This window comes from Atta cephalotes, assembly GCF_000143395.1.
Source record: "Atta cephalotes unplaced genomic scaffold scaffold00063, whole genome shotgun sequence".
Lineage (NCBI taxonomy): Eukaryota > Metazoa > Arthropoda > Insecta > Hymenoptera > Formicidae > Atta > Atta cephalotes.
In genome coordinates this window covers 607,114-631,737 of record NW_012130127.1, presented here as the reverse complement: position 1 = coordinate 631,737, position 24,624 = coordinate 607,114, and the positions used below count along the sequence as shown (strand labels likewise).

Genomic DNA, 24,624 nt, shown 5'->3' with positions numbered 1-24,624 from the left:
GGAAAAAAAACGGCGGAAGCAAAATTGTACACCTAATAATTTATAATAGTATTACAGTATTTCAGTTGCACGTTTCTGAATTTGAAAAACCAAATGAGTGTGCAATTCAAATGACTATATATTTATATGTGCTAAAATACATAAATTCATATAGAAATGATTTAAAGTAAATATGCAGTATAACATTCCTACTTGCGATTTTTCTGTAATTTTGTAAAGGACTTCGTACAAATATGAAAAAATGTTTTTGGTCGAATTGGCTAAATTTTTGACGTTGTAGTTCTCATTCTGAACAAATATTTCAATGGGTACAACTATGGCTAGTTTCAGAGATATAGGCGGTTAAAGTGTCCTTTGCCGAAAATGCGATATGCACTACATACGCGTCATTATCGATTTTATGGCTTTGTTTCTAATATAAATAGTTACAATAATAGTAATTATAATATATATAATAGTAATTATAATAGTAATTATAATAAATATAATTACAATTATAAATACAATTATAAATACAATTATGATCATAATTATAATTATACCGGGTGTCCGGCGAGATTAGCAATAATTCACAGGAAGGTAGATGGCACTAAACTAAGTCGAAAAGTCCTCTACCATTTTGCAAGTTTCACAATAGTTAACAAGATATTAATTACTAAAAATTGCTGAATATTGGTTTTCAATAATTTTTTAATCAAATATTATTAACTTTACAAAAAACTGCAAGAGACAAAAATCATTAATTTTTTTTTCTTAGAAAAAGAATTTTTTATCAACTTTTTAGTACTGTATTATTATTTTATTTTTTCTAACATGAGAAAATACAGTATTAAAAATTCTGAAAACATTCTCAGAACTTTCTGAAAAGAAAACTAACAATTTTTGTTCTCTCGTTAATGTCTTACTCGATAATGTTGCCATTTATTAATTAGATATGGTTATTTTTTTTAGCCTGTTGTCATTATTTCTGTTATTTATGAATTAATGACATCAGTTCAGTTATAAATTAATTATATCAATATAGAAAATTCGTGTTTTAATTAATTAAAGCACAGAATATGCACACAGCTCTACATTTTGAATCATAAACTATATAATATAAAAAGTAAGACAATCTTAAATAATAATTTAAAATTATACGCATTCTCGAAAATGTCAAAAAATTAAAAGTAAAGAGCGAGTTAATAAGAGTAAAGCGCTGTTGTGCAAATTTGTATGTGTAAATCTTCAATTAATTTAATTTGGATGTTTCGATTCACATTCGAATCTTTAGCAATAATCACATAATAGAAATAAGTTGAATCCTTGGCGAGAGAACCCTACCAGCACATATTATATGTAATTATTGTACATGGTTAATAAATCCAGTGAGAGCCACAGCAATAACGAAGGTCAATTTCGTTTATTATCCACATTTATAGCGCTTTATTTTTATTAGGCTTTTTACTTTTAATTTTTTGATAAACTAACTTAAATCATAGCAGGAGATAGATATATAGCAAAAGATAGTTTCTGATTTAAAATGCATATTCTCTGCTTTAATTAATTAGTTAAAAATATTTTCTTATATAATTTAAACAGTAGCAAATAATAGTTTTTAATTCAAAATGTATATCTGCATATTCTCTACTTGTTTGACTAAGACAATCTTAAGTTAACCATGATAAAATCATCATGAGGTTAACAAGTTATTTTAATCATATTTAATTTGAATAAATAATAACATTAATTAGCAGACGCAGTAGTTAAATATCATTAAATTGTTATTTTCCAAGTTACCAACATCAAAAAGTTTTGATTTGTGCGACGATTTTCCTTCTCAGAATTCTATGCGAAAATATACAAAATTACAGGAAAATCAGAGGTAAGGGCATTATACTGCATATTTACTTTATTTAAGCATCAAAAATTCAATTTCGACTTATAGGCTTTAACTCTTACTTGTTGTGCATTTACATTATAAGATCTTAATAATCGTATTATTATTAAGAATACTTTAATTATGTGTCTAAATAATACTTGTTTTCTTTTTTGTTTTTTTTTTTAGCAAGGAACACTACTGCAAAAAAGATAACTGCAATCATAGAAAAGGAATTTTCACTGGAAATTGATTTGAAGGAGAAGGAAATTTTGCAGATACAGGACAGATTACACAAAGCTCTGAAGATTTTTCATCTATTACGTTACATTATAATTACTAATTTTTACAATCGCAAACAGTGTCAAATTTCCCAAGCTGTGGAAACAAAACAGACAAGAATTCATCCTGCAATTAAAACATTATTTGGAAAGAGTCCTAAATTTACTGATTACACAGATCTTGCAGTACCATCAACGTCTACCGATCCCCGATTTTTGCATCATGACAAATCTTTCACATCGGACGCAAGTACCGCGCTTAATAACATACTTAAAATCGAAGAAAATGCAAACAAGAGTGACAGTACGTTACAAGGTGAAAAACGAAAAATGCTGGATGAAGAGTTTCAACCTCGCAAGATACCTCGTTATGTTCCACCAAAGAGCAGTTTGCCTGAGAAAAGTCCGTCTCGCGGAAATAGTCATAAGGTCCGCAAACGCATTGTGGTCGGCAATATTTCCAAGTGGATCCCGCCGGATTGGCGAGAGGATGCGTCTAGTCACAAATGGACGATGTATGTGCGTGGCGACAAAGACGAAAAAGCTAACATCAGCACTTTCGTCAGCAAGGTGAGGTTTTTCCTGCATCCCAGCTATCATCCAAATGACATTGTTGAGGTCACCTCGTACCCGTTTCATTTGTCCAGACGAGGATGGGGCGAGTTTCCTCTTAGAGTGCAATTGCACTTTAAGAATACCTTGAATAAGCCCATGGATATAATTCATCATCTGAAATTGGATCGTACTTATACAGGACTGCAAACCTTGGGTTCTGAGACTTTGGTCGACGTGTGGATTCATACGGCTGAATCCCATAATTCCGAGCAGAGTAATAACCGTGAATCTTCAATTAATGATACTTTCGTAAAAATAGAATTAAATGATAGTTTTGAATCTATTGATAAACAATCAGAAAAATTTAGGAGCATATCACGGCTTAACATTTTCAAAGAAATTCAAGTAAAAAAAGAATCTGATTTGGAAGTACATGAACGATATAATTCATCGTTGGATTTAATGTTGATCAAAAATTCAGAAAGAATAAAAACTAAACCTAACGACACACTAAACACTTATATATCTAATGATAAACATAGAGAAGCAATATGTCATATTAAACACGATCATAATTATTTTTGCAGACAGTATTTTAACTCTCATCATTTTACAGTAAGAGAAGGAAATATGACCGTGGAACACTTTCCAGAAAATAACAACAAAACATTATCGATTAATTCAATAGTCGAAAATAACAAAAAGACATCTGATATAATGATTTCCACACATAGAATTAATGGTGATATTCAGTCTTCCAGTAATTACCAGTCTTTGGCATCTTCAAATATAATTATAAATGATTCACAAATGACATCAATAAATGCAGTATTCCAAGACAACAATAATCGAAAAGATTTATTATCCGATACGGACAAATCTTTACAAAATTCGAAAAGTGATACTTTCAGAATTTTAGAAACTTCTTCGACCAGTGATACAGTGACGGCTATTAATGGTTTCCGCAAATCGTTTGGTAATTCACTCGATTGCTTCAACAATTTACAGAAAACTACAAATTCTTCGGAAACCTGCAATTTGCATTTAAAACCTTTGCAAATCTCCATACCACCGAACATAATCGCATCGTCAAGCAGTAAACATATACTTCTATTGAAGGATGAAAAATCGGTACCAGTGGATTTCACAAATATTCTTCCATCAAAAACTAGAGAAAACTTGAGGATGTTTGTCGATGGCGTGAAAGTTTCTGTTCCGAGCGTCGCAAAATTAAATATTCCTGTTTCTCAGGGCGTTAGCATCCTGAAGAAGTTGCCTAATGTTAAGGCAAATGAACAACAGGAAGATACTCTTAACAATAACAAAAAAAAGACAGCGCTACTCAAACTGAAAGACACTAATAGTTTGCTGCTGAACGTTAACGAGAACGTGCCGATTCTGAAAATAGTGGACTCGCATGATTCACGGTACAATTACAGCCTCGCCGAGGCAATAGGAGGCATTCCGTCGGTTGGCAAGCAAGAGTTCGTATCGTGCGCAAAATCGGAGGATAAGACCATTGTACAGCGAACGAAGATTACGCTGGGTAAAGACAAATTCAAAATCCAGAGCAAAAAGGATCTGTATGAAGCGGTTCTCCAGTCGATTGATATCGCGAATATCACCGATATGGAGGCATTAATACGATTTATCATACGTCGATTGCCAATTGTTACAGAAGACGTTCGCGATCCCGATTACAGACGGTTGCATCCTTATGCGTGTTACAGCAAAGAAGAATACTTGTCGTACAATGTTGGAAAGCAACGAGCCATAGAATGGTACCGCGCAAAGATGATTAGAAGCTTTCTACAAATGAAGCTGATCTTAAATGATCAATTGTGGAGCATTAAGGAGATTATGCTATGGGCGAGATTGCACGGCTATACACCGAGCCAAAGTGTCTTCGGCATTCAGGAAATAGCAGGCAATACGAAAAAACTACCCGATGCCATGACAGTCACCATGATTTTATCCACATATACGGAACCAATTGCGTTGCAAAAATGGTTGCAGACTTGCCAGCAAGAGCCTAATCAGTCAGATAATTATATCAATGATGAAGAAATTGACGTTGAAAATATTAAGGAATGTCCGCGCAGAATTACAATCGATCGAAGAAAAAACGGTAGTAAGAAGAATAGCAATTATTCAACCGATTCTACATTAATACCAATTGAACTTGATGAAAATTTGCTACCGTTCCATAATTTCGTGTGCGACACCGCGCAAGAAATTGGTATTAAAATCGAACCAGAAGAGATTATTCCTGGTGTTCTCTATTGTGCAGCTAGTCGCGTAATAATGCAGGTAAATATTTCTGATATAAATTATATTCACTTTTGTATTAGAATAAAAATTGCATTATCACTGTCATTATTGTGTTTAGGTTGTCAAATGTTTCGTGGAAGATCTCACTCGATCGTCATTGGCAAGAGCTTGGGAAAGAAATAATGGAAATGAGTACTTATACTTTTTATATTTTTATTGCATTTTGTAAATTATGTATCATACAACTTACGTATCTCATTAATTTATATTGCAGATGTCCCAAACTTATTACGCTGAACGATGTCCGTAATGCTCTTGCAAATCGAGAAGAATTCGACATTTTTACGAATGAAGGTTTGGGTTCGAGACAAGAATTAAATGCAACAAACCTGTGACAACACTCAAGCTATCGCTAACAAACGATCACTTAGTCATACCGGACTCCAAAATACAACTAAGTAATCGGTGTCATTCTTAAATACAGTAAAAGAAAACACAGATGCGGGTTTTCTACATGGAAAAATTCTAGCTACTCGATTCATTTTAATCCCAGCCAACTGGAATCCTGTGATTCAATCTCATGTTGCAGCCATTCACAGACTGATTTGTAGTAAGATAAAAGCGGTTCTATGCGATATTTGGAATATCCTGTTAGAAAATGTAACACGTTTCTCCAATTTTACTTCTAAGTTTCATGATCGACCTGAAAGCGTAAACTGAGTCATAATCACTTTTATATACATTCGTACATTATTTTCTATGTTTTCCATAATCGAATGAAGCATTATGTATACATTGTAGGGAAGTTATTTTTTTTAATTTTTTTTTCTTATTTTCGAAGAAAATCAGAATTAAAGCTATTATTTTATAAGAATTTATACAGTTGAATCTTTTTCCTTAAGAACGTTCCCGCATTCTTCAAACCATAAATGTCGCATTTGTGAAGAGGTAAGTTAAACCGATTGGATATGTTCAAGAATGTACATTCCTTGAAATAGCTGTACTTGCAAAAAGTTTCCTAATATCTATTTATATCAAATCGTTTTTGTTATATAATTTCATTTGTACATCTTTATTACTTACGTATCACATTGTCCAAAACTTACCCGGCATAAGGTATATTATGAACGATGTGAAATTTTGCTGCAGGATGATGGGGGATCCAGGGTTAATAGGGATGTCTTTAGAATCCTCATAATGATAAAAAGCAATTTGTGTTAGAAAAATAATCAGTTGGTTTTTATCAAAATAGGCATTTGAATTTATAATATACAAATGTACAATGTATGTAAATATGAATTAGTTATATAATAATTAATCAATTTTTAAAAAGATTAAGTACCTTAAAAAATGACGACTGATTTTGATACACCATGTAATAATACTGTGACCAATCTCGTGATAAATAACATTGAAATCTTGTGTTTTTAAACAGGCAAAAATTCTAAAATAAAAATACAGTTAAATTTAATTAAACAAAAGGTTTACGAGACAATTAAATTATTTTAATAGAATAAATTTCATGTTCTTAAACAAACATTTCAATCTACATGTGAAGCCATTATCAGTTATAACAAGTAATTAAAAGTTTATAAAAATTGAAATTGCATACGGATCAGAAATTAAAAAAATAATAAAGTCGAAATCCAAATGCAATTCAAGTCAAGAAAGAAAATCATAAGCAATATAAATTCAATATTTTGATTTCAAATTGTTTATTATTTATAAATATAATTTATGATATTCATTAACAAGTACTCGTAAAATATTAGGCTAATTTTTGTGATTATTTTTGACAAACACTACCTCAATGATTTCTCTTAAAAGTTTATATAATATCCAAAAGAATCATTATCAGGAACTGAATCATCTACTAAAAGAAAAATATTTTACAAAATACAGTGTTTGAATAACACTTATTTTTAATATTAAATTATTTAAATAGTTTTGTAAGATTAAAGGAAACTTAAGTGATTTATCAATGAATCCATAATCAAACATGCACATTCGACTATTTAATTGATCGAGTGTAAAATAATTACATTCTATGCAATGTTTAATTATACTATAATATATATCGTAAAACGAATTCTTTCATTAGTATCATACATCGAATCTAAAGCAGAATTGACTATTACATGAAAATTTATTAATTTATTAAAAATGCGTCCTTCTTTTATACCTGTTACAATTTCATTGTTTGTAATATCTTCTTCATAATTTTCTACTGTGTAATACATCTTTATATTGCATTTGCATATTTTGTTTTTTATTTTTGCAAATTCTACAGTAATAAGAGCATTGAAACTTTCTACAAAACCAAAAATAAAATTAATAAATTATCATCAGTATAAAATTCAGTAATAAACTTTTTTATTTCTCCATTATTAGTTGTAATAAAAATTCCTTAATTAAATTAATAAGAAAAGCAAAAGTTTTTTTATTACCATATATTTTTCTATTAATACTTTCAAAAATTAGTAAGAAGAATATTATCTGAATTAAACTGACATTCAGATAGAAGGCAAAGTAATGTTACATAAATTACATCGAGTTTACATGATTTTGGACCAAGTAGATCATTTGATCCAAAGTCATCAAAATAAAACATTAAAGGTAAAATATATGTCGTTTAGTTTATAAAATGATAACTTGTTTTTCCATATATCAGTTTGTACATAATTACATATTCGATCTGTATTATTTTTTTAAAGAATTTATATTTGAAAATGTTAGGTGTGGGAAAAAGTTCATGGCGGTTTTTTAATGCTATCTAACGGAAAAAACGCCATGAACTTTTTCTCACACCTATATTATTTAAAGTATTAGGAATTTTGAAAAAAAGCTAACATTTGTCTTAAAGAAATAAATTGTCCAGTCTTACTGATGCGTTGTTCGATGTAACGTCCAATTGTATATAATTGTGGAGCCACATATTGTCCATTTTTTGTAAAATATTTTATTCTGCTCCGTTGACATAACAGTGAAAGAATCTTTATAATCTTTATAAATTGTTTGAATTTCATTTATTAGCAGTTGTGTTATTGTCTGACGTTGAAGATAGTATTTAAACATATTGGGTTGTTCAAAAAGTCATTGCGTTTTTTCCAATAGATGGCGATATCCACATTTATTTATATGCGAGCGTGACATGAATGTCAAATGTTTACACGCGTTTTGTTGTTGACACTCAACCTAAAAACCAAAAAAAAAAGTTGACGCGATTCGGTCGAGTTTTGTACTTGCAATTGTGATTCGAACATGGAGAATTTTGAAGAGCAGAATATTCGCCAATATTCTGTTTTATTACTTCAAAAAAGGGAAGAAAGCAACTGAAGCAAGGGAAAAGTTGCATCGAGTTTACTGCAGAAATTCCGTCAAAAAACTGATTCGCCCGATTCTGTGATGGTGATTTTTCAGTCAAAGACACTCATCGCTCCGGTAGGCTTTCCAAGATTGACGATGAAATGAAAGCATTGGTGCAAGCAAATAAGTATTCAACGGTTCGGGAGTTTGCTACCGCTCTAAAAGTGTCCGTTGGAAGTGTTCATGGCCATTTGAAATCATTAGGCTTCATAAAGAAACTCGATGTTTGAGTATCGCATGAGTTGAAAGAAATTCATTTGACGAATCGCATGAGCGTCTGCGATCAACTCATCAAACGCGAAGAAAATGATCCGTTCTTGAAGCGTATGATCACAGGACGAAAAATGGATTGTTTACAATAATGTCAGTCGAAAAAGAAGTTGGAGTAGGCGAGGTGAAACACCGGAAAGGCAAGCAAAGGCGGAAATCCACCAAAAGAAGGTAATGCTGTCAATGTGGTGGGATTGGAAGGAATCAGTCTTTTATGAGCTACTTCCAAAGAATAAAACGATTAATTCCGATGTCTACTGTGAGCAGCTACAGAAATTAAGTGATGCCATCGCACAGAAACATTCCGAGCTAATCAATCGTAAAGGTGTGGTGTTTCATCATGACAATGCGAGACCACACAAGTTTGGTTACTCGGCAAAAATTGTTGCAACATGATTGGGATGTGTTACCATCGTATAGCCCAGACCTTGCACCATCAGACTTCCATCTCTTTCGCTCCTTGCAAAACTCCTTAAATGATAAAACGTTTGCTTCTGAAGAACTTCATCAAACAGCACCTAGACAAGTTTCTCGTAGAGAAAGATGTTTTATGAAGGTGATATTATGAAATTGCTCGGGAAATGACAGAAGGTTTTCGAACAAAGCAGCCAATATATCATTGATTAATGTTCATTACTGTTCATTAATGTATATTAAAAAAACACACCTGAAAATCAAATGAAAAAAACGCAATGACTTTTTGAACAACCCAATAATATTCAATTTTTTCCAAGACAATCGTTAAGAAAAAGTTCTTGAATTTCTTGATACAGATTTTGAATATGTTTTCGTGAAAGGACAATTTGATAAAAGTTTTTCAAAAAAAGAAATAATTTTATCGATTGTATGATTTTGCATGTCAAAGTTATCGTGAATCAATGATATAAATTTTCGGAATTAGAAATTTCGAAAGAATTATCATTGTAATTGTAAACATTATGTATATGATCTTGCTCACTACTTTCTAATCTTCTTTTATTGTGACTTATAGATTTTTGTGACTCTTGAACATTATGATATAAGTTTAAATGCCTTTTTAATGATATAAAGGTATCAAATTTTCTGTTCTGACAATCAATTTCGACACATTCATAATATTGAATTTGTTTATGTTTATATTCAAAATGGATATATAAAATTTTAATATTCAAGAGTTCTTCTTTACATATAAAACAAATCGACATTTTGAAACCAAAGTGCAATATTACAAAAGGAGAACAAACAATAAAGTAAATTGAAAAAAGAAAAAATTTTAATATTTATTAGTTAATAAAGTATAATAAAGAAAATATCAATTCTTTTTTTCATGACAAGAAATAAACTTCTCATTTTAAGTTACAACTTCAATTAGAGTAACTCCGGAAAATACATCGCGCTGGGATTTACGTCGCAGAAATCGGAAAAAATAGAAGGAATGAAGATAATTTTCCCGTAATTACTTTGTTACATTACTTTATGTTATATTAGTATGTGTTATGATTTCAGCTTCTCACTTAATATTGTGAAATTAATATTATTGTGAAATTAATATTATTGTGAATCGAATCGATTTGTCGTTGTAATAAGTAACGTCATTATAAATTATAATCTACATAAAATTATTATTGTGGGGTATGTCAAAGACGTTAGTCGTTATTTCGTGATACATACGTATAGTGAAATAGTAAAGTATATTGTGTAGCAAAATATAAGTGCTTTGCTTTCAATGAAACTTTCTGAAAAAAAATTTTAAACTTTCTCAAATATTTCATAAATTTTTTTCAGAAATAGAATAAAAAATATTAGACCTTAGAATATTTTAAATTATAACACATGAAAAATTCTAGATAAGTTATAGACGTTCTCAGACTTCTGAATTAAGTGTTTCAATTTGTATAAAAAATTTGAGAAATTTTATAAAAAGAGGTTGAGGCTCTGAACGTAACACACTATCAACACGCACTTCTCCTTCCCGTACGAACCTAAAAATTTATTAAATTACTAGTCAACTCGCGATAGTTCAACTCGCGATAGTACTGTATCGAGTATAGTTTCGTAGAATTAGCATTTTAAGACCGAAAAATCGGCGTTCCGAACCGAATCCAACTAATTCGCGCCAAAGTTAAGTTGTTTCTTATTTTAAAAACATAAACAAAAATAAATTAATATAGCGAAGTCGAATATTATATTTAAAATTATCTTACATTGTCATGAGCGTATTTTTCGAAGAATAAGAATTAATTATTTACAGATTTTGATATGTCATTCAACATTATTAAAATCGAAAATGCGAATAAGCATACAAAATTTGTTAAATTGTCAATTTAATTGACAATACTGTGGTAGTTTAGTAGAGTTAGCGTTTTAAGAAACGCGAATCGAAAAATCATTTCGGCACGCGTTTTCTGAGGACTACATACATAATATATAAATTCACATAAGAATTATATAAGCATTTAAGATCCAGATAGACCGTTTAAGGCTTTCTATAGTTTAATTTAAAATTTTATTTAAAGTGAATAAAAACGGACTGTGAATCTTGAATAAAAACGGACTATGAATATTAATTTATGAATCCAGTCATAAGACAAAGGAGTTATCACTTAGCAAACGAGAATGGATTGAAATGAATTGAAATGGATTCAGATTTTCAGAAATATTGATTCATGAATGTTAAAATGAATGCTTTTCAAAGTTAAAATGAATGCATTTTTATTCATTTATAGGAATTGCATGAAGCATATCTCTTTGCCTTTCAATCTAAAAATAATATTAGCTTTTTCTGTGCACACAATTGTGAAGAAAAAAATTCAATCCATTTTAATCCATTCTCGTTTGTTGGGTAGTTCTATTATATCATTTTGTCTTTGTTTTATGTTTAACAAATGGTAAGCAAATGGAATACTGATGATCATCCAACAAACGAGAATGGATTAAAATGGATTGAAATTTTTTTCTATCCGAATGTGTATTTTAAATAGCGAATACTTTTTTTGGATTTAATTGGATTCAATTGGATTCAGTTGGATGCAATTGGATTGCATTCATTTTACAATAACATTCGTGAATCAATATTTCTGAAAATCTGAATCCATCTCAATTCATTTTAATCCACTCTCGTTTGCTGGGCAGTGTTTATTGGGCATCATTAAGACCTTGGCATATAAAAAACTTAAAAAAAAGAAGGAAATCAACATGTTAGATTCGCTACTGCTTACGTTAGTCTAAAGTTATATTTATTGCTAGTACTACAAATCTATCTAGTTTACATCACGTGCACTATAGATTTTCAGTACTGGCAGTAAATTTTAGAACACAGCTTAGGCCCACAATAATCTAGCTTTAGGAGGTCTTCAGCCGTAAGCCGAATGAGATTTAATAACATTTATTTCTGTCTTTAAACTGCACAGTCTTTAGTCTTTACCCGTTAGACTTAAGTGAATTGAGCAAAACTCAATAGGTCTTCTTATGACCTAAGAGCACAGTTTTCTGGTCAGTATATTGTTACTTACAACTTACGGCTTACGACTTACGTCTTACATCTAATCATATACGTTGAATTTATTCACTAAACAAGGTTGATTAAATTACATAATAGATAAAGATTTTAACCTTAGTTTAATAAAGGTTAAAATCTAACATATAAGTGTGAATACATTTTTTAATGCATATATTTAATATTTGCAATTAATTTTAATACTTTATAAATTTCTAATTTCAATATATATATATATATATAAATAAATAATCTTAAAGATATATTTACCTCGATAATAAAAAAGAAAGCAATCTTGAAAAATTGGATTTAAAATATGTAATAACGTAAAAATAACAAAAATATAAAAATATGTAATAACGTAAAGTTAAATTATCTAATAATAATTAGGAAATGAAAAATGATAATGCAAAAATACATATTAAAAAAAATCAATAAGAATTATAGCAACATCAATAACTCTCATCATTATTTGAAAGGTTTTTTGTTATACTTTTTGTAAAGAATTAGGGAAGAACTTAACTTATATCTGGTTAATTTTATCATTTTCAAATGCAGTCCATCTTTTGGTGCTAATATAAATGCTCTAGGATCATTTACGTAAGGTATTGGAGTTTTCTCACAAGTCTCGATTTTGTAGTTTCGAAATATTTTTGTAAGCCCAAGTTTAGACTGATAAATACCAAACGAGCTCCTGATAGAAAATAAAAAAAGTTCTTAAGGCATAAATGAGATCAAAGATCTCGATTAAAAATATTTTCCGATTGAAAATATTTTTAATATACAAATTAAGGAACGAAAAGTGGTATTTAAATTTATTTATCTTTACCAATGCAATTTCTTGGTCCGTCTCCGAAAGATAGGTAAGACATCGAGTGTCTACTCTGTACAACTTCATTATTAAATCTTTCTGGATCGAAGACATCTAGTTTTGGATAAATATTCGAATCTTGATGAATCGCGTAAATAGGAATCCATACCTTTTGATCTTTCGGTATACTAACTTTAGTACCATCAAAAGTATAACTCGATGTGGATTGTCTCATAATAATCGTTCCTGGTGGATATTTCCGTAAAGTTTCTGCATTAAAAATAATGTTAAATTATGTATTTATATATTTATGTATTATATTGAAAAACTATAATAGGTTGATTAAATTTATTAGCATGAAATCATACTGTAATATTCTTGAAAAAAGATAGAGAGAAACAAAAATAGCATATTATTTCCCTATTTAATTATTTTTTCAAATGACGTACCTTTGAAAACCATATCTAAATAATTTATTTTTTAATATCATATATTTTTTAATATCATATATTAAATCTTCATCATGTTTTGCATAGATCTGGTCGATTTCTTCACGCAACTTGTCTTGTACTTCCTGATTTAATACTAATTCATAAAATGCGCTAATAGTAGTTGATGAAGTCAAAACTACCAACAAAAAATGCGATTGCTTGAGAAGCTATTAAACCGTCCGTCAGATCTAAAAAATATTATTTTCTCCTATTACAAATAAATAATTTAATTTTCTGACAGATTAATTACTTAAAAATTTATTACTTAAAAATTTATATATACATATATTTTAAAAAGCGGCTACTAGTTATATAGAGCTATTCTTAATCAAAACTGAACCAAAAATTCCTCTATCATTTTCGCAATTTTTTTTTAGTTACCTAATAAGCAAAATGTATGAAATCGGCACATAAGATAACTTTAAGATATCTTTAAGAATTTTCTTTAATCAACTTTAAGAGCTTTCTTTAATTCAATTTTAAGATGTCTTTAACATTGTAACAAATACATTTATTGTCTAACTAAAATCAAAATTAAATTGAACGTTCACCAGATTAAAATTATTCTTACATGCAATTATTCCATTTAAGTTACATAAATCAAATTTTGTACATCAATGAAAATTTATAAGTCTTTGCAATCAGTCTAGAGATTTTTCGTTATACAAATACAATCGCGCTCGATCGCGTACATTTTTACTAAAGCTTTATTGCTCGCATCAATAAACAAAAGAATGTTCAATTCGAGGAGCTTAACTAATTCACTCGAGAGTGAGTGGCGATGCTCATACGATGCTACCAGTTCTCTCTTTGTTGTGAACTTCCTCCGAATGATCCTTTTAATTTATTCCACAAGTTTTCTGGCTCCTCAGACTGGGAGGGTTCCCTTATTCGCAACCTATATCCGCGCTCCAAGATTAATTTCTGAGTTGTTGCTTCCGGACACAATGTGTCAATAAGATAATTCGGCTGTTCGGCGATACTAGCAATCAAGAGCAGAGCTTAGACTAATCGCTCTCATTGTGCCTCTTCCACCATCATCGCCTATCATTCCTCTCCTTATCCTAAATATCGGGGATTATCCCATTGTCCTTACATCTTTAAAATATTCAATAAAAAACACTAAAAGATATTTTAAAGTTGTCTCATGTATTGATTTTATCCTTATTTGGCAATGTATAGAAATTAATATTTTGTTATCTATTACAAAAATTGCAGAATTTTTTGATTCAATTTTTGATCAAAAATAATGCTGTATGATTTAGTGGGCATTTTTTAAGATACACTTCTCAAAAATTTCTTAATAAAAAATACTTTATTATAGTGTTTTAAAAACATTTCGACTTCAGCTACAAAAATGTGCGACAAAAAATAGTCATTCCTGTTTAAAAATTCATGTTGACCTAATCTTGGTAATACTAATATGCAAAATCTGTTATTCCCACCTTGTTTCCCCCCAAAAATATATACAACTTTTATATAAAACTTTTTCTCGTATCTCTCATAGTTTCAGAGATATCCGCTTGGAATGTTCCATATACGACTTTCCACACAAAAGAAATCCATCCATAGTGGAAGGATTCTTGGTGGAAAGGATAACATGAGCTGCGTTCCGTTTCACGCATGATGCGCAAGCTGTATTATTTATCCTTGTTATTCACTGAATGTTAAACAAGAATAAATGATGCATCATGCATGAAATGAAATGCAGCCACTGTGTGCAATTGGACGGTTTGTCTCTCTCTAAATCTCCGCCCTCTCAGTCTGTGGATGAGGTTCAAGAACTGCAACTGTAAAACGCTAGAAACATGTGATGGTATCCATAATCCATTGGTTGACGTTACACGCTCTACACAATAGCGAAGCATTTTCAAGTTGGTGCAAACCCGGTCGGGCCGAAAACATTATTAAGATGTCGTAAGTTAATCCGAGAACTGTATTAGCATCTTAAGGTATTATATTTATAAGACAGATTACATTTAAATTACATTTAAAATAAAAACGAATTATGAATATCCTATGTTTAATGATTGGTTTTTCCTTATGAATAGTCATATGCCCGTATTCATAATCAGACTTTGTACTTAAAGCTTCCTTAAATTTATCTTTAAATACTCTACGAATTATTTCATTGCTGAGCATGTAAAGATAAATTTAAGGAAGCCTTAAATATAAGACCTGACTATGAATACAAGTATTAGACGGAGAGGGCAGAGATTTAGAGAGAGACACTGTCTAACTGCACACATCATGTTATTCCTTCCATCATATGAACGATGGGGCGCATTCCACTTAATAGCTGCATTCAGCAGAGCACAGTCTTACAATTGTTTTATGATTCTCTGCTGAGATAGGATCATTTCTCTTGATCTAAAAGCATAACCCAATCAGCGCGAAGAAAACTACCAATTACAGTTGCAAAATAAACGTTCTGCTGAATGCAGCTAATGTTCGCAATACTCGCAAGCATCTTTATTATTTTATCCTTATTATTTTAAAACAAGGATGAAATAATGCTCGCGAGTATTACAAACGTTAAGTGGAACCAAAGAGGTTGTATATATAGAGTAAGCAAGATATAGGGACTCCTGTAAGTGGAAATGACAGTAGAAAAGGAAAGAATACCGATTGACTATCTTTGTCTAATATTGCGTCGCGCTTAGAACTTTAAAAGCTGAGTGAGGCGGCATCAATATATTACTCTCCTGAAATGTCCCCACCTAACAGTGAAAATCAATAGCGCGATTAAAGGATGCTGATGGCCATCTCCAGAGAGAATCGAGGGACAGTGGAGCAGACTCACCCAGAAGCCGCTATTTGTAATGTACCGTTGAAGTGAGTAAGAGATATGGTAGGAGCGTGATGGAACATACAGTGTGCTGCACACACTAATATTGCAGGCACTAATATTGTGTATGTACACATTGCAATACAAATGGCGGAACCAATCAGAGAAGAAAACTACTGTCTGCTCCACTCTCCCTTGATTCTTTCTGGTCATCTCATCATTTTCTGTTTATTTCTATTCGCTCACAATTTTAGTTGGCTCCCCTACTTCAGGGATCGGCAAAATGCTGAAACTGGACACGAGCGCCCGCGGGCGCCCGTGAATACCCGACTATTGTGCATATCTACAGTCAATTTTATTCACAACTCAGGAACTTTTCTATTTTTTTTGTTTTTACTTTATATTTTGTTTTACTTTATAATAAAATATTATTAAATCAAATTATTATTGTTATAAATAAAAAGCATTTTTATATATGTATATTCGAAATCTACATTGTTATTATTTCATATTATTTCAATTTGGAATTATCTAAATTTGTATAAAAGAATATATTTTAATATTTCTCCTGAACAATATCGGAAATTCTTTTACAGTATAAAATATCTGTATATGTTTTTTCTTTTTTACAATTGCTGTTCGATATATTAAGAAAATATTAAGAAAAATTAAAAAATAATTAGAAGGACAATTTTTGAATAAATACTATAGTTTAAGGAAATGAGAAAGATGTATATAATAATATATATAATAATATATATAAATTATATATAATTATAAGAATATTATACAATCTGACACAATTTTATCTTTTGTACAAGAAACTATGAAAAATTATTTTTCTAATTATTTTTTTTAATTATTTTATTTTTTTCTATTACATATTTACATATGAACAGAAATTACAACAAGAGAAAGAAAATGCGTCTTCCATGTGACACCTCTTATTATTTCTCCTTATAGCATTTATTGCTTAAAGACGTTCAACTATTTGCTCAACGCATTCAATACTTACCCGTGGGCAACTGGACGCTCGCGAACAGTGCCCATCTGCCCTATTCTATATACAACCTCTTTGAGTGGAACCCATAGTGTACAGTTCAGCTAAATCACGTCTACTTTTGCTCCGCGTCAATAGGGTGCAAGAGTCACTAATCGCGAAACGCGAAACATGAGGCGGTATTCATAATACGTTCTTATTTTAAAACCGTCTTAAATAATATCTTAGATTAAGATGCTAATACAGTCCTCGAATTGATTTACGACATTTTTAAGATTGTACTTAAATATAATCGACTATGAATATCGATCTGTTTCGCGTGAAATTGACTGAATCTTTCCTTGTTTGATGCATTTTATGTTTCTCTTTTTATATAGAAAGAGAACCTAAGATTAAACGAGAATGGATTAAAATAATAATAGATTAAAATTTTTTGAATGCATACTTTAAATCCATGAAAATGGATTTAAATGGATTAGATCCAAGCTGATACTGGTTTAATATTCGAAAAAAAAGCATTCATATTTAAGGCTTGCAAATTTATTCCTAAGACATTTATAATAATTATTCCTGAAATTATCTACTTCAAATTGATATTAAAAAACGCATCTTAGTGGGATTCTAATCTGGGACATCTGGATTATGAATTTTCTACATTACCTACTACATCACTTGCACTTCTTCAATTGATAAAGTGTCCCAGCAAATGGATTGAATTAAAATGGATTCAGATTTTCAGAAATATTCATTCACGAATGTTAAAATAAATGCTTTTCAATCCTGAATGCATTTTTATTCATTTATAGAAATTGTATGAAGCATCTTTATGCCTTTCAATCTAAAAATAATATTAGCTTTTTTTTATGCATACTCATTGTGATGATACTGTTCAATTCAAAATTTTGAAGAGAAAATGCAATTTTTCAATCCGATTGTGCATCGAATGCATCGAATTGAATCCAATTAAATACAAAAAAAGTATTTGCTAATTAAAATACGCATTCAGATAGAAAAAAATTTCAATCTATTTTAATCCTCGTTTATTGGGATGTTATTTATTGTCTACAATTATAACAGCTAAACTAGCGCACGAAATTACATAGATATAATAAAAATATCATCATTTAAGAGTACAGATATAAAATATAAACAATTTACATGAGACAACAAATGGGTAAGAATTGAATAATCTAATCTCGCTTGGCCATCGTGCGTCACGATCACCGTAATATTTCGGGCTGTGTTCAACTTGATTTGCGAGTGCTCATATCATCATTCATTTTACTTATAATAAAAAAGAAACAAAAGAAAGTAGTTGAATTATTTTTACATTACAATTTTTTTGGACTTATTGGGAGTACAAAATAGTTCGGTCCATTTGGGGTCCTTCTTGGGGTTGTCGTAGAATATCCACTTCTCATCTCCAGTCACAATCCGATGCAAAAAACCTTTTCTCTGTTGTCTTTGAATCAGCTGTTCGCAAGTGAAAAATCGCCTTTCAACATTTCTCGGTTTCAGTTCATAAGGCACCCAATTTCCTTGTTTTTGAATCATTCCCATGGCTCTCAATCGTACAGAAACGGCTTGTTACCCCCAATGATTCTGCAAGCTCCTCTTGCATTTGACTCTGATCTTCTTCGAATAATGTCTCTAATTCTTTGTCTTCGAATTTTTTTGGCTGTCCAGAGCGAGGCTTGTCTTCAACGCTGAAATCTCCATCCTTAAAATGTCGAAACCATTCCTTACATGCTTTATCAGTTGAAGCAGTGTCACCATAAACTTCGACAAGCATTCGATGGGCTTCAGCCGCACTTTTCTTCCAATTAAAATAGAAAATCAAAATCTCCCGCAAATGCTGCTTGGTTAACACAAAATTCGACATTTCAAACACAGTAAAAATCAAGGTTTTTTTGAAACTCAAAGCAATATAAACCGAATATTATTAGCAGATGTTTAATCTCTCTGAAACCGCCAAAATCAGCTGTCACTATGAACCATTCACAAAAGCTGGAGCTATCTTTAGGGAAACGGACCGAACTAATTTGTACTCCCAATATAATATAATATAAAAAAAATAAATAATGCATGCACAAGAAAAATAAAGGCAGATACAATGAACACATACCAATACCATCCAATTTATCTGGATGGTTTTTTAATTCGCGATGGTTTTTTAATATATTAATAAAATCGTTCCTAATGATATTATTTGTTTCTCTATAATTTATGTTTTTCATGATGATATATATGAAGAATTTGGTAACATTGCGGCATGAAATAACCAAAGAGAATATTATAAAACCATGAAAAATCTGTCTGACTAATTTTTTAATTCGCAATAATTTTTCCAGGATGGATTGATTTGACGGAATAATTCCCTTCCCATCTTACGAAATTCGCTATTCTCGTCCGATAATGCATTCATTTCGATGCTGAAGACATTTTACTACAATTACCGATAACGTCCGTTGCATATTTGGCTGTTAATTCATGACATTCTACTGCATTGCCTGTATTACTTTGTCTATATATTGTATAAGATGGTCGGCATACTTTGATATTAAGCCAAACATTTTCTTCACTTTGCTAAATGTAAATACAGGCGACAATTTCATCCTTAACGATCGGCTCCAAAATCTTTTCGGCTCCAAAAAGAAAAGATTTTGCGGATCTGTCTGCAATATGATAACATGAAAAACAAAATTATAAGAAAGTAAATTTAACTCAAAATTAAGTTCTATCGAGTCAAAGAAATTTTCTTGGAATTTTTCAAAGCAAGTCTCACGATTCTTAATACATCACTTTATTTAATAAATTATACAGTGCCAAAGATTTCGGGCCGGTTGAATATCTCGGAAAGTATATATTTTTAAGAAAAATTTTAGAAAAGTTTAGGTAAGATTTTAAAAAAGATCTATTCAATGATCTTAGTCCAGTTTGACTTTAATTGGGTAACATTGCCAATGTTAAATCAAGGGCATCGATTTTTTTTTTAATTGAACACTCTATTTTGATTTCAGAATCTAGTAGTCGATGTTAAAAACTTTTCAAAACACTGCAATGAAGTTCTAATAAAATTATTAGAATTCTATGAGAAGAAAATTAGTGATTTTTATCTCTTGCAATTTTTTTGTAAAGTTAATAGTATTTGAGTAAAAAATTATTCACTACCAATATTTGGCAATATTTAATAATTAATATTTTGTTAACTATTGCGAAAATTGCAAAATAGTAGAGAACTTTTCGGCTCAGTTTAATCCACTCTATCTACACAAAAGCGATCTACATAAAAATCGCTTTCGGGATACTCTATATATATACACACATATAAGACATCGGAAGTTTTGCGGGTTATCACCGTGTTTTTTTATCTATTGTTAGTGCAATTCATTGCTAAACATTAGCAATAGTTGAAAACTATAAGCAATAACTCGTAAACTTTTTCTGGTGCCTTTGAAAATACCTGTGAAAGTCTAAAAAGCGTTATATATACATATGATGATTAATATACATGTACAAAATATACATATGTTTTTTTAACTCTCTTTTTTTAACTTTTTTTTTACTTTGAAAATAATATTGTAAAACGATCCATTACAACTGGCTCAATTTACTCTTAGTCTTATTTTCTTTAATTTTATAAAAAAAAAGAATAACATTCAGATATCTTTATGTGACCTTTTAGAAATTTCTAAGTTATCAGATTCAGAAATGAGATATCTTTTAAAAACCTTTTTGATAACATATTATTATGTGAGTAAAGTATTCAATTTTAAAAAATCGATGTAACTGACCTGACATTGGCGACGTCATCCAAGGTCAAACTGATAAGATCATTGAATAGATTTAAAAAAATTTTTTTAAATTTTTATGTACATTTTTCTCAAAAATACATACTTTCCGAGATATTCAGTCGGCCCGGAACTCTTGGTGGGAATTATATATGTATGCATGGATTTAAAAAAGACGCTCGGATTTAAAAAAAATCATACATATTATATTTTGTTCAAGTTTCATAAACTTATATTATAATCATTTTTAAGTACTTCCTTTCTCGGAACTGGTAAAGCCTCTGTCGATGAACGTGGTAAAATCTTTGATGAGAATATCTTTAATTAAATCTTTTTTAGATCTTTTATAATAAGAATGAGTGTCTTCCTAGCAAATATTCCAATTAATGATTCATTTTTATAGGTGTTGTATATTTCTGTTGAATAATCACCCGCAGATATCTTATTTAACATAATGTCTTTAAAGTTGTCAAGTCCCGGTATCGGTCGTGGACCAGGAATACCACGTGATTTCCAAAAATCAAAAGTTGATGTGAGAAAATAATAAAAAGCGAGAACTGTGGCAACAATGCTGCATAGTATTTCGAAGAGTTCCATTATCTAACAACTTCCAATTGGTTATCATAAATGATTTTTACTGAAAAAGAAAAGGAAACAGTGTTTTATTATAGTATTATCTCCGTATTATAAAGATAAAATTCAAACAAAATGTATCTTTTAAGATATGAATCAAATTATATTTGACAAAATTTTTATCGTTTCTAAAATCATTACTAAAATCATTACTAAAATGATCGGTACATTATCTTATATGTGTGTTATACATTAACTTGTTGTGATACATATTTTACTTAAATTAATATTGATTTTCAAATTTGAATTTAATTTAGCATATATTTTGAAGGACAGTAATACGAGGGCAAGTCAATAAGTTTTTAGAAAAACATAGTAAAACACATTTTTTTTGATCGATTCATTTTTATTTTTCAACTCTTCAATAATCTCCTTTCAGCTCGATACACTTCATCCAACGATTCTCCAACTTTTTCAAGCCGTCCGAATAATATGATTTGTCCAATCCTTCAAAATAAGTCTCTGTTTCGGCGATGAGCTGCTCTCTGGTGGTGAATCTCTTTCCTCCGAACCATTTCTTCTCAAGTTTGGAAATAGAAAATAGTCACAGGGGGCTAAATCTGACGAAGATTCTTGATGGGGAAGCAATTCGTAGCGGAATTCGTTTAGCCATCAGTGCCGAGCACGTGTGAACCTGTGCATTGTCTTGAAAAAGCACTTTCTTCTTCACCAAATGGGAACGTTTTTTCTTTAAAATGTTATTGAAACGGTAATAAGGCTGCGTAGTAATCGCTATTGATCATTTGCTTCGACGGAAGGTAATCGATATGAATTATATCGCGTGCATCCCAAAAAACTGTGATCATCATCTTTCCGACTGACTTTATGGTCTTCGCCTTCTTCGGAGCTAGTTCATTCGGTGAAGTCCATTGTTTTGATTATTCCTTCGTCTTGAGTGTGAAGTAATGGATCCATGTTTCATCCACAATAATGAATCGATGCAGAAATTTATCTGGATTACGTTGAAACATCTCCAAACATTGTTTTGAAATCGTCACATGATCGCGCTTATGATTCACAGTGAGCACAAACGCGGCACAAAGCCATCTTACTGATAGCTTTTTCACTCAATTGTTCGTGCAAAATTGAAATTACTGTGATATGCCTGTCGCTTCAACAAGTTCGCGCACTTTCACTCGTCGATCAGTCAAAACAATATCTTGGATTTTATCGATGATTTCTGGCATAGCTTAATTGGACGTTCCGAACGAGGTGCACCACACGTACGACCACATTTAAATTCATTCGCTCAACTGTATACAGTCGCAAACGCTGGTACAGATGTGCTATGAACATTATCCAACTCGGCTTTGATTTCTTCCAACGTTAAACCTTTCATATGTAGATGTTTGATCACTGCATGAAACTCGTTTTTTTTCCATTTTATAAAAAATACAAAGATTCGTTTTAATTGTCTACAGAAATGAAACCATGTGATGAATTCCGCTCAAAATTTGATAGTATCAAAATTTGATCAGCTGAGAGATGCTACTTGTCAAAAAGTAATGTGACATGACACTGCGAGTGCCCTCTAACAGATTTTCTAAGAACTTATTGATTTGCCCTCGTAGTAACAAAAAAATTCATACTTAAGCAGCTAGAAATAATGTATGGAATTATTGTGGAGTTATCATTTCTGTCATCTGTTCGACTTTTTTTTGTGGAGTTATCCTTTCTGTCATCTGTTTGACTTTTTTTTGTATAATGCAAAAATATTTTATATTGGATTCATCAACTCTATCTTCTGTTCTAGTATCTAGACAAGTTTTCTAGTTTTCTTTCCCTTAATAAATTAAATCTGTTTAATGACGCATATTGTGAATGAAAAAATTCATTAGAAATATTAAAAAGTTCTTTTTTTTCAAATATATTCTTTTTGATATTATTAATTTAAAATTGTAAAAGTCTATAATGTTTAAAAGCGTCAGAGATTTCTCAATTTCCTCAAACATGGATTGAAATGGATTGGAAATTTTCAATCCATTCAAATTCATATTTTAAATCCATAAAAATGAATTGAATTCCATACAAATATTTTTATATATGTAAAAGTTTAAATAAATTAAAGTAGTAATTATATGAAATTCTAGTTATTATTTTAAAACTTTTATACAAAAAATATATGCTATATAATAAAGGAACCATGTTAATATAAAATATACATAAAAGCGATTAATTTATTAATTAAAAATAAGGAATTTATATAAGTAACATTTATTGTACATATTTATATAGTTCTTTTTATGTTTCTTTTAACTACTAAATGAAGAAGATTCTTCATGATATATTTTTATGGTACAATTTTTTTTTAATTCAGTTGAATTAAAATAAAAAATTTCTTATTTCTGAATGAAATAGAATTCATGAATGCATTTTTAAACAATGGATTTTTTACTCACAATTTTGAATTGAATAATATGGCTCACTTTAAAAGAAATACTTTTTTTTATATTCAACTAGATTAAAAAAACCTCATTTACTATTCAGAATTTTAAATTAAGCAGTTTATGGACGCACACATCACACAAAATACGATAATATTATTTTTAGATTGAAAAGCATAGAAATATATTCTATGCCATTTCTATAAATAAATATTACTATTCAAATATATTAAAAATTTATACCAAAATTTAGTGGCCCGTTTTTTTTTGCGGATCATTGTATTAACAATTGTTTGTACATTTTAACATTGTATGTACATACAAAGAGAAATATTAAAAATCTTGAAACATTCGTTCGGAAAAAAAGCGTTAGGTAAATATTTGCACAAATGCGCAATCAAAGATTGCATCAGCAAAGATAAAAAATTATTGAGAAAGTAATATTGTCAATTACTTCTTAATACAGAACGCTTAGATATATTAGGTGTACAATTTTGCTTCCGCCGTTTTTTTTCCGAAATTCGAGGCTTTATTGTAAAAAACTGGTTATACATTTATGATTCAGAGTATTGTCCATCGCTGGCCACTACTTTCTCCCATCTTTCGGGTAGCGTACGAATCCCGCGTCGAAAAAACTGGTCATCTTTTGA

At 30.3% G+C, this 24,624-nt stretch overlaps 2 protein-coding genes and 1 pseudogene across 2 annotated transcripts in view; 2 read left to right on the top strand and 1 right to left on the bottom strand.

Annotated features, from left to right (window-relative positions):
• Nucleotides 1-5,839, top strand: part of LOC105623724 (YEATS domain-containing protein 2) — a 10,654-nt gene extending 4,815 nt beyond the window's left edge. The window contains exons 2-4 of the mRNA XM_012205105.1: nt 2,048-5,004; nt 5,084-5,157; nt 5,240-5,839. Coding sequence (XP_012060495.1) covers nt 2,048-5,004; nt 5,084-5,157; nt 5,240-5,360 — 3,152 coding nt within the window. The 3' untranslated portion in view covers nt 5,361-5,839. The remainder of the gene's footprint in view (nt 1-2,047; nt 5,005-5,083; nt 5,158-5,239) is intronic.
• Nucleotides 5,840-8,432: 2,593 nt separating this feature from the next.
• Nucleotides 8,433-8,997, top strand: LOC105623750 (histone-lysine N-methyltransferase SETMAR-like). Its single transcript, XM_012205129.1, has 2 exons — nt 8,433-8,555; nt 8,668-8,997. The coding sequence occupies exons 1-2, from the start codon at nt 8,433-8,435 to the stop codon at nt 8,995-8,997; spliced, it is 453 nt and encodes a 150-aa protein (XP_012060519.1).
• A 3,547-nt stretch (nt 8,998-12,544) lies between these two features.
• Nucleotides 12,545-21,554, bottom strand: LOC105623749 (annotated as a pseudogene).
• Between the last annotated feature and the right edge of the window lie 3,070 nt (nt 21,555-24,624).

Bases quoted from the DNA above. Each gene is read 5' to 3' on its own strand.
- LOC105623750 (XM_012205129.1), top strand. From the start codon at position 8,433: ATGAAAGCATTGGTGCAAGCAAATAAGTATTCAACGGTTCGGGAGTTT. The intron at 8,556-8,667 runs GTTTGAGTATCG...GTATGATCACAG, and splicing joins GCTTCATAAAGAAACTCGAT to GACGAAAAATGGATTGTTTA.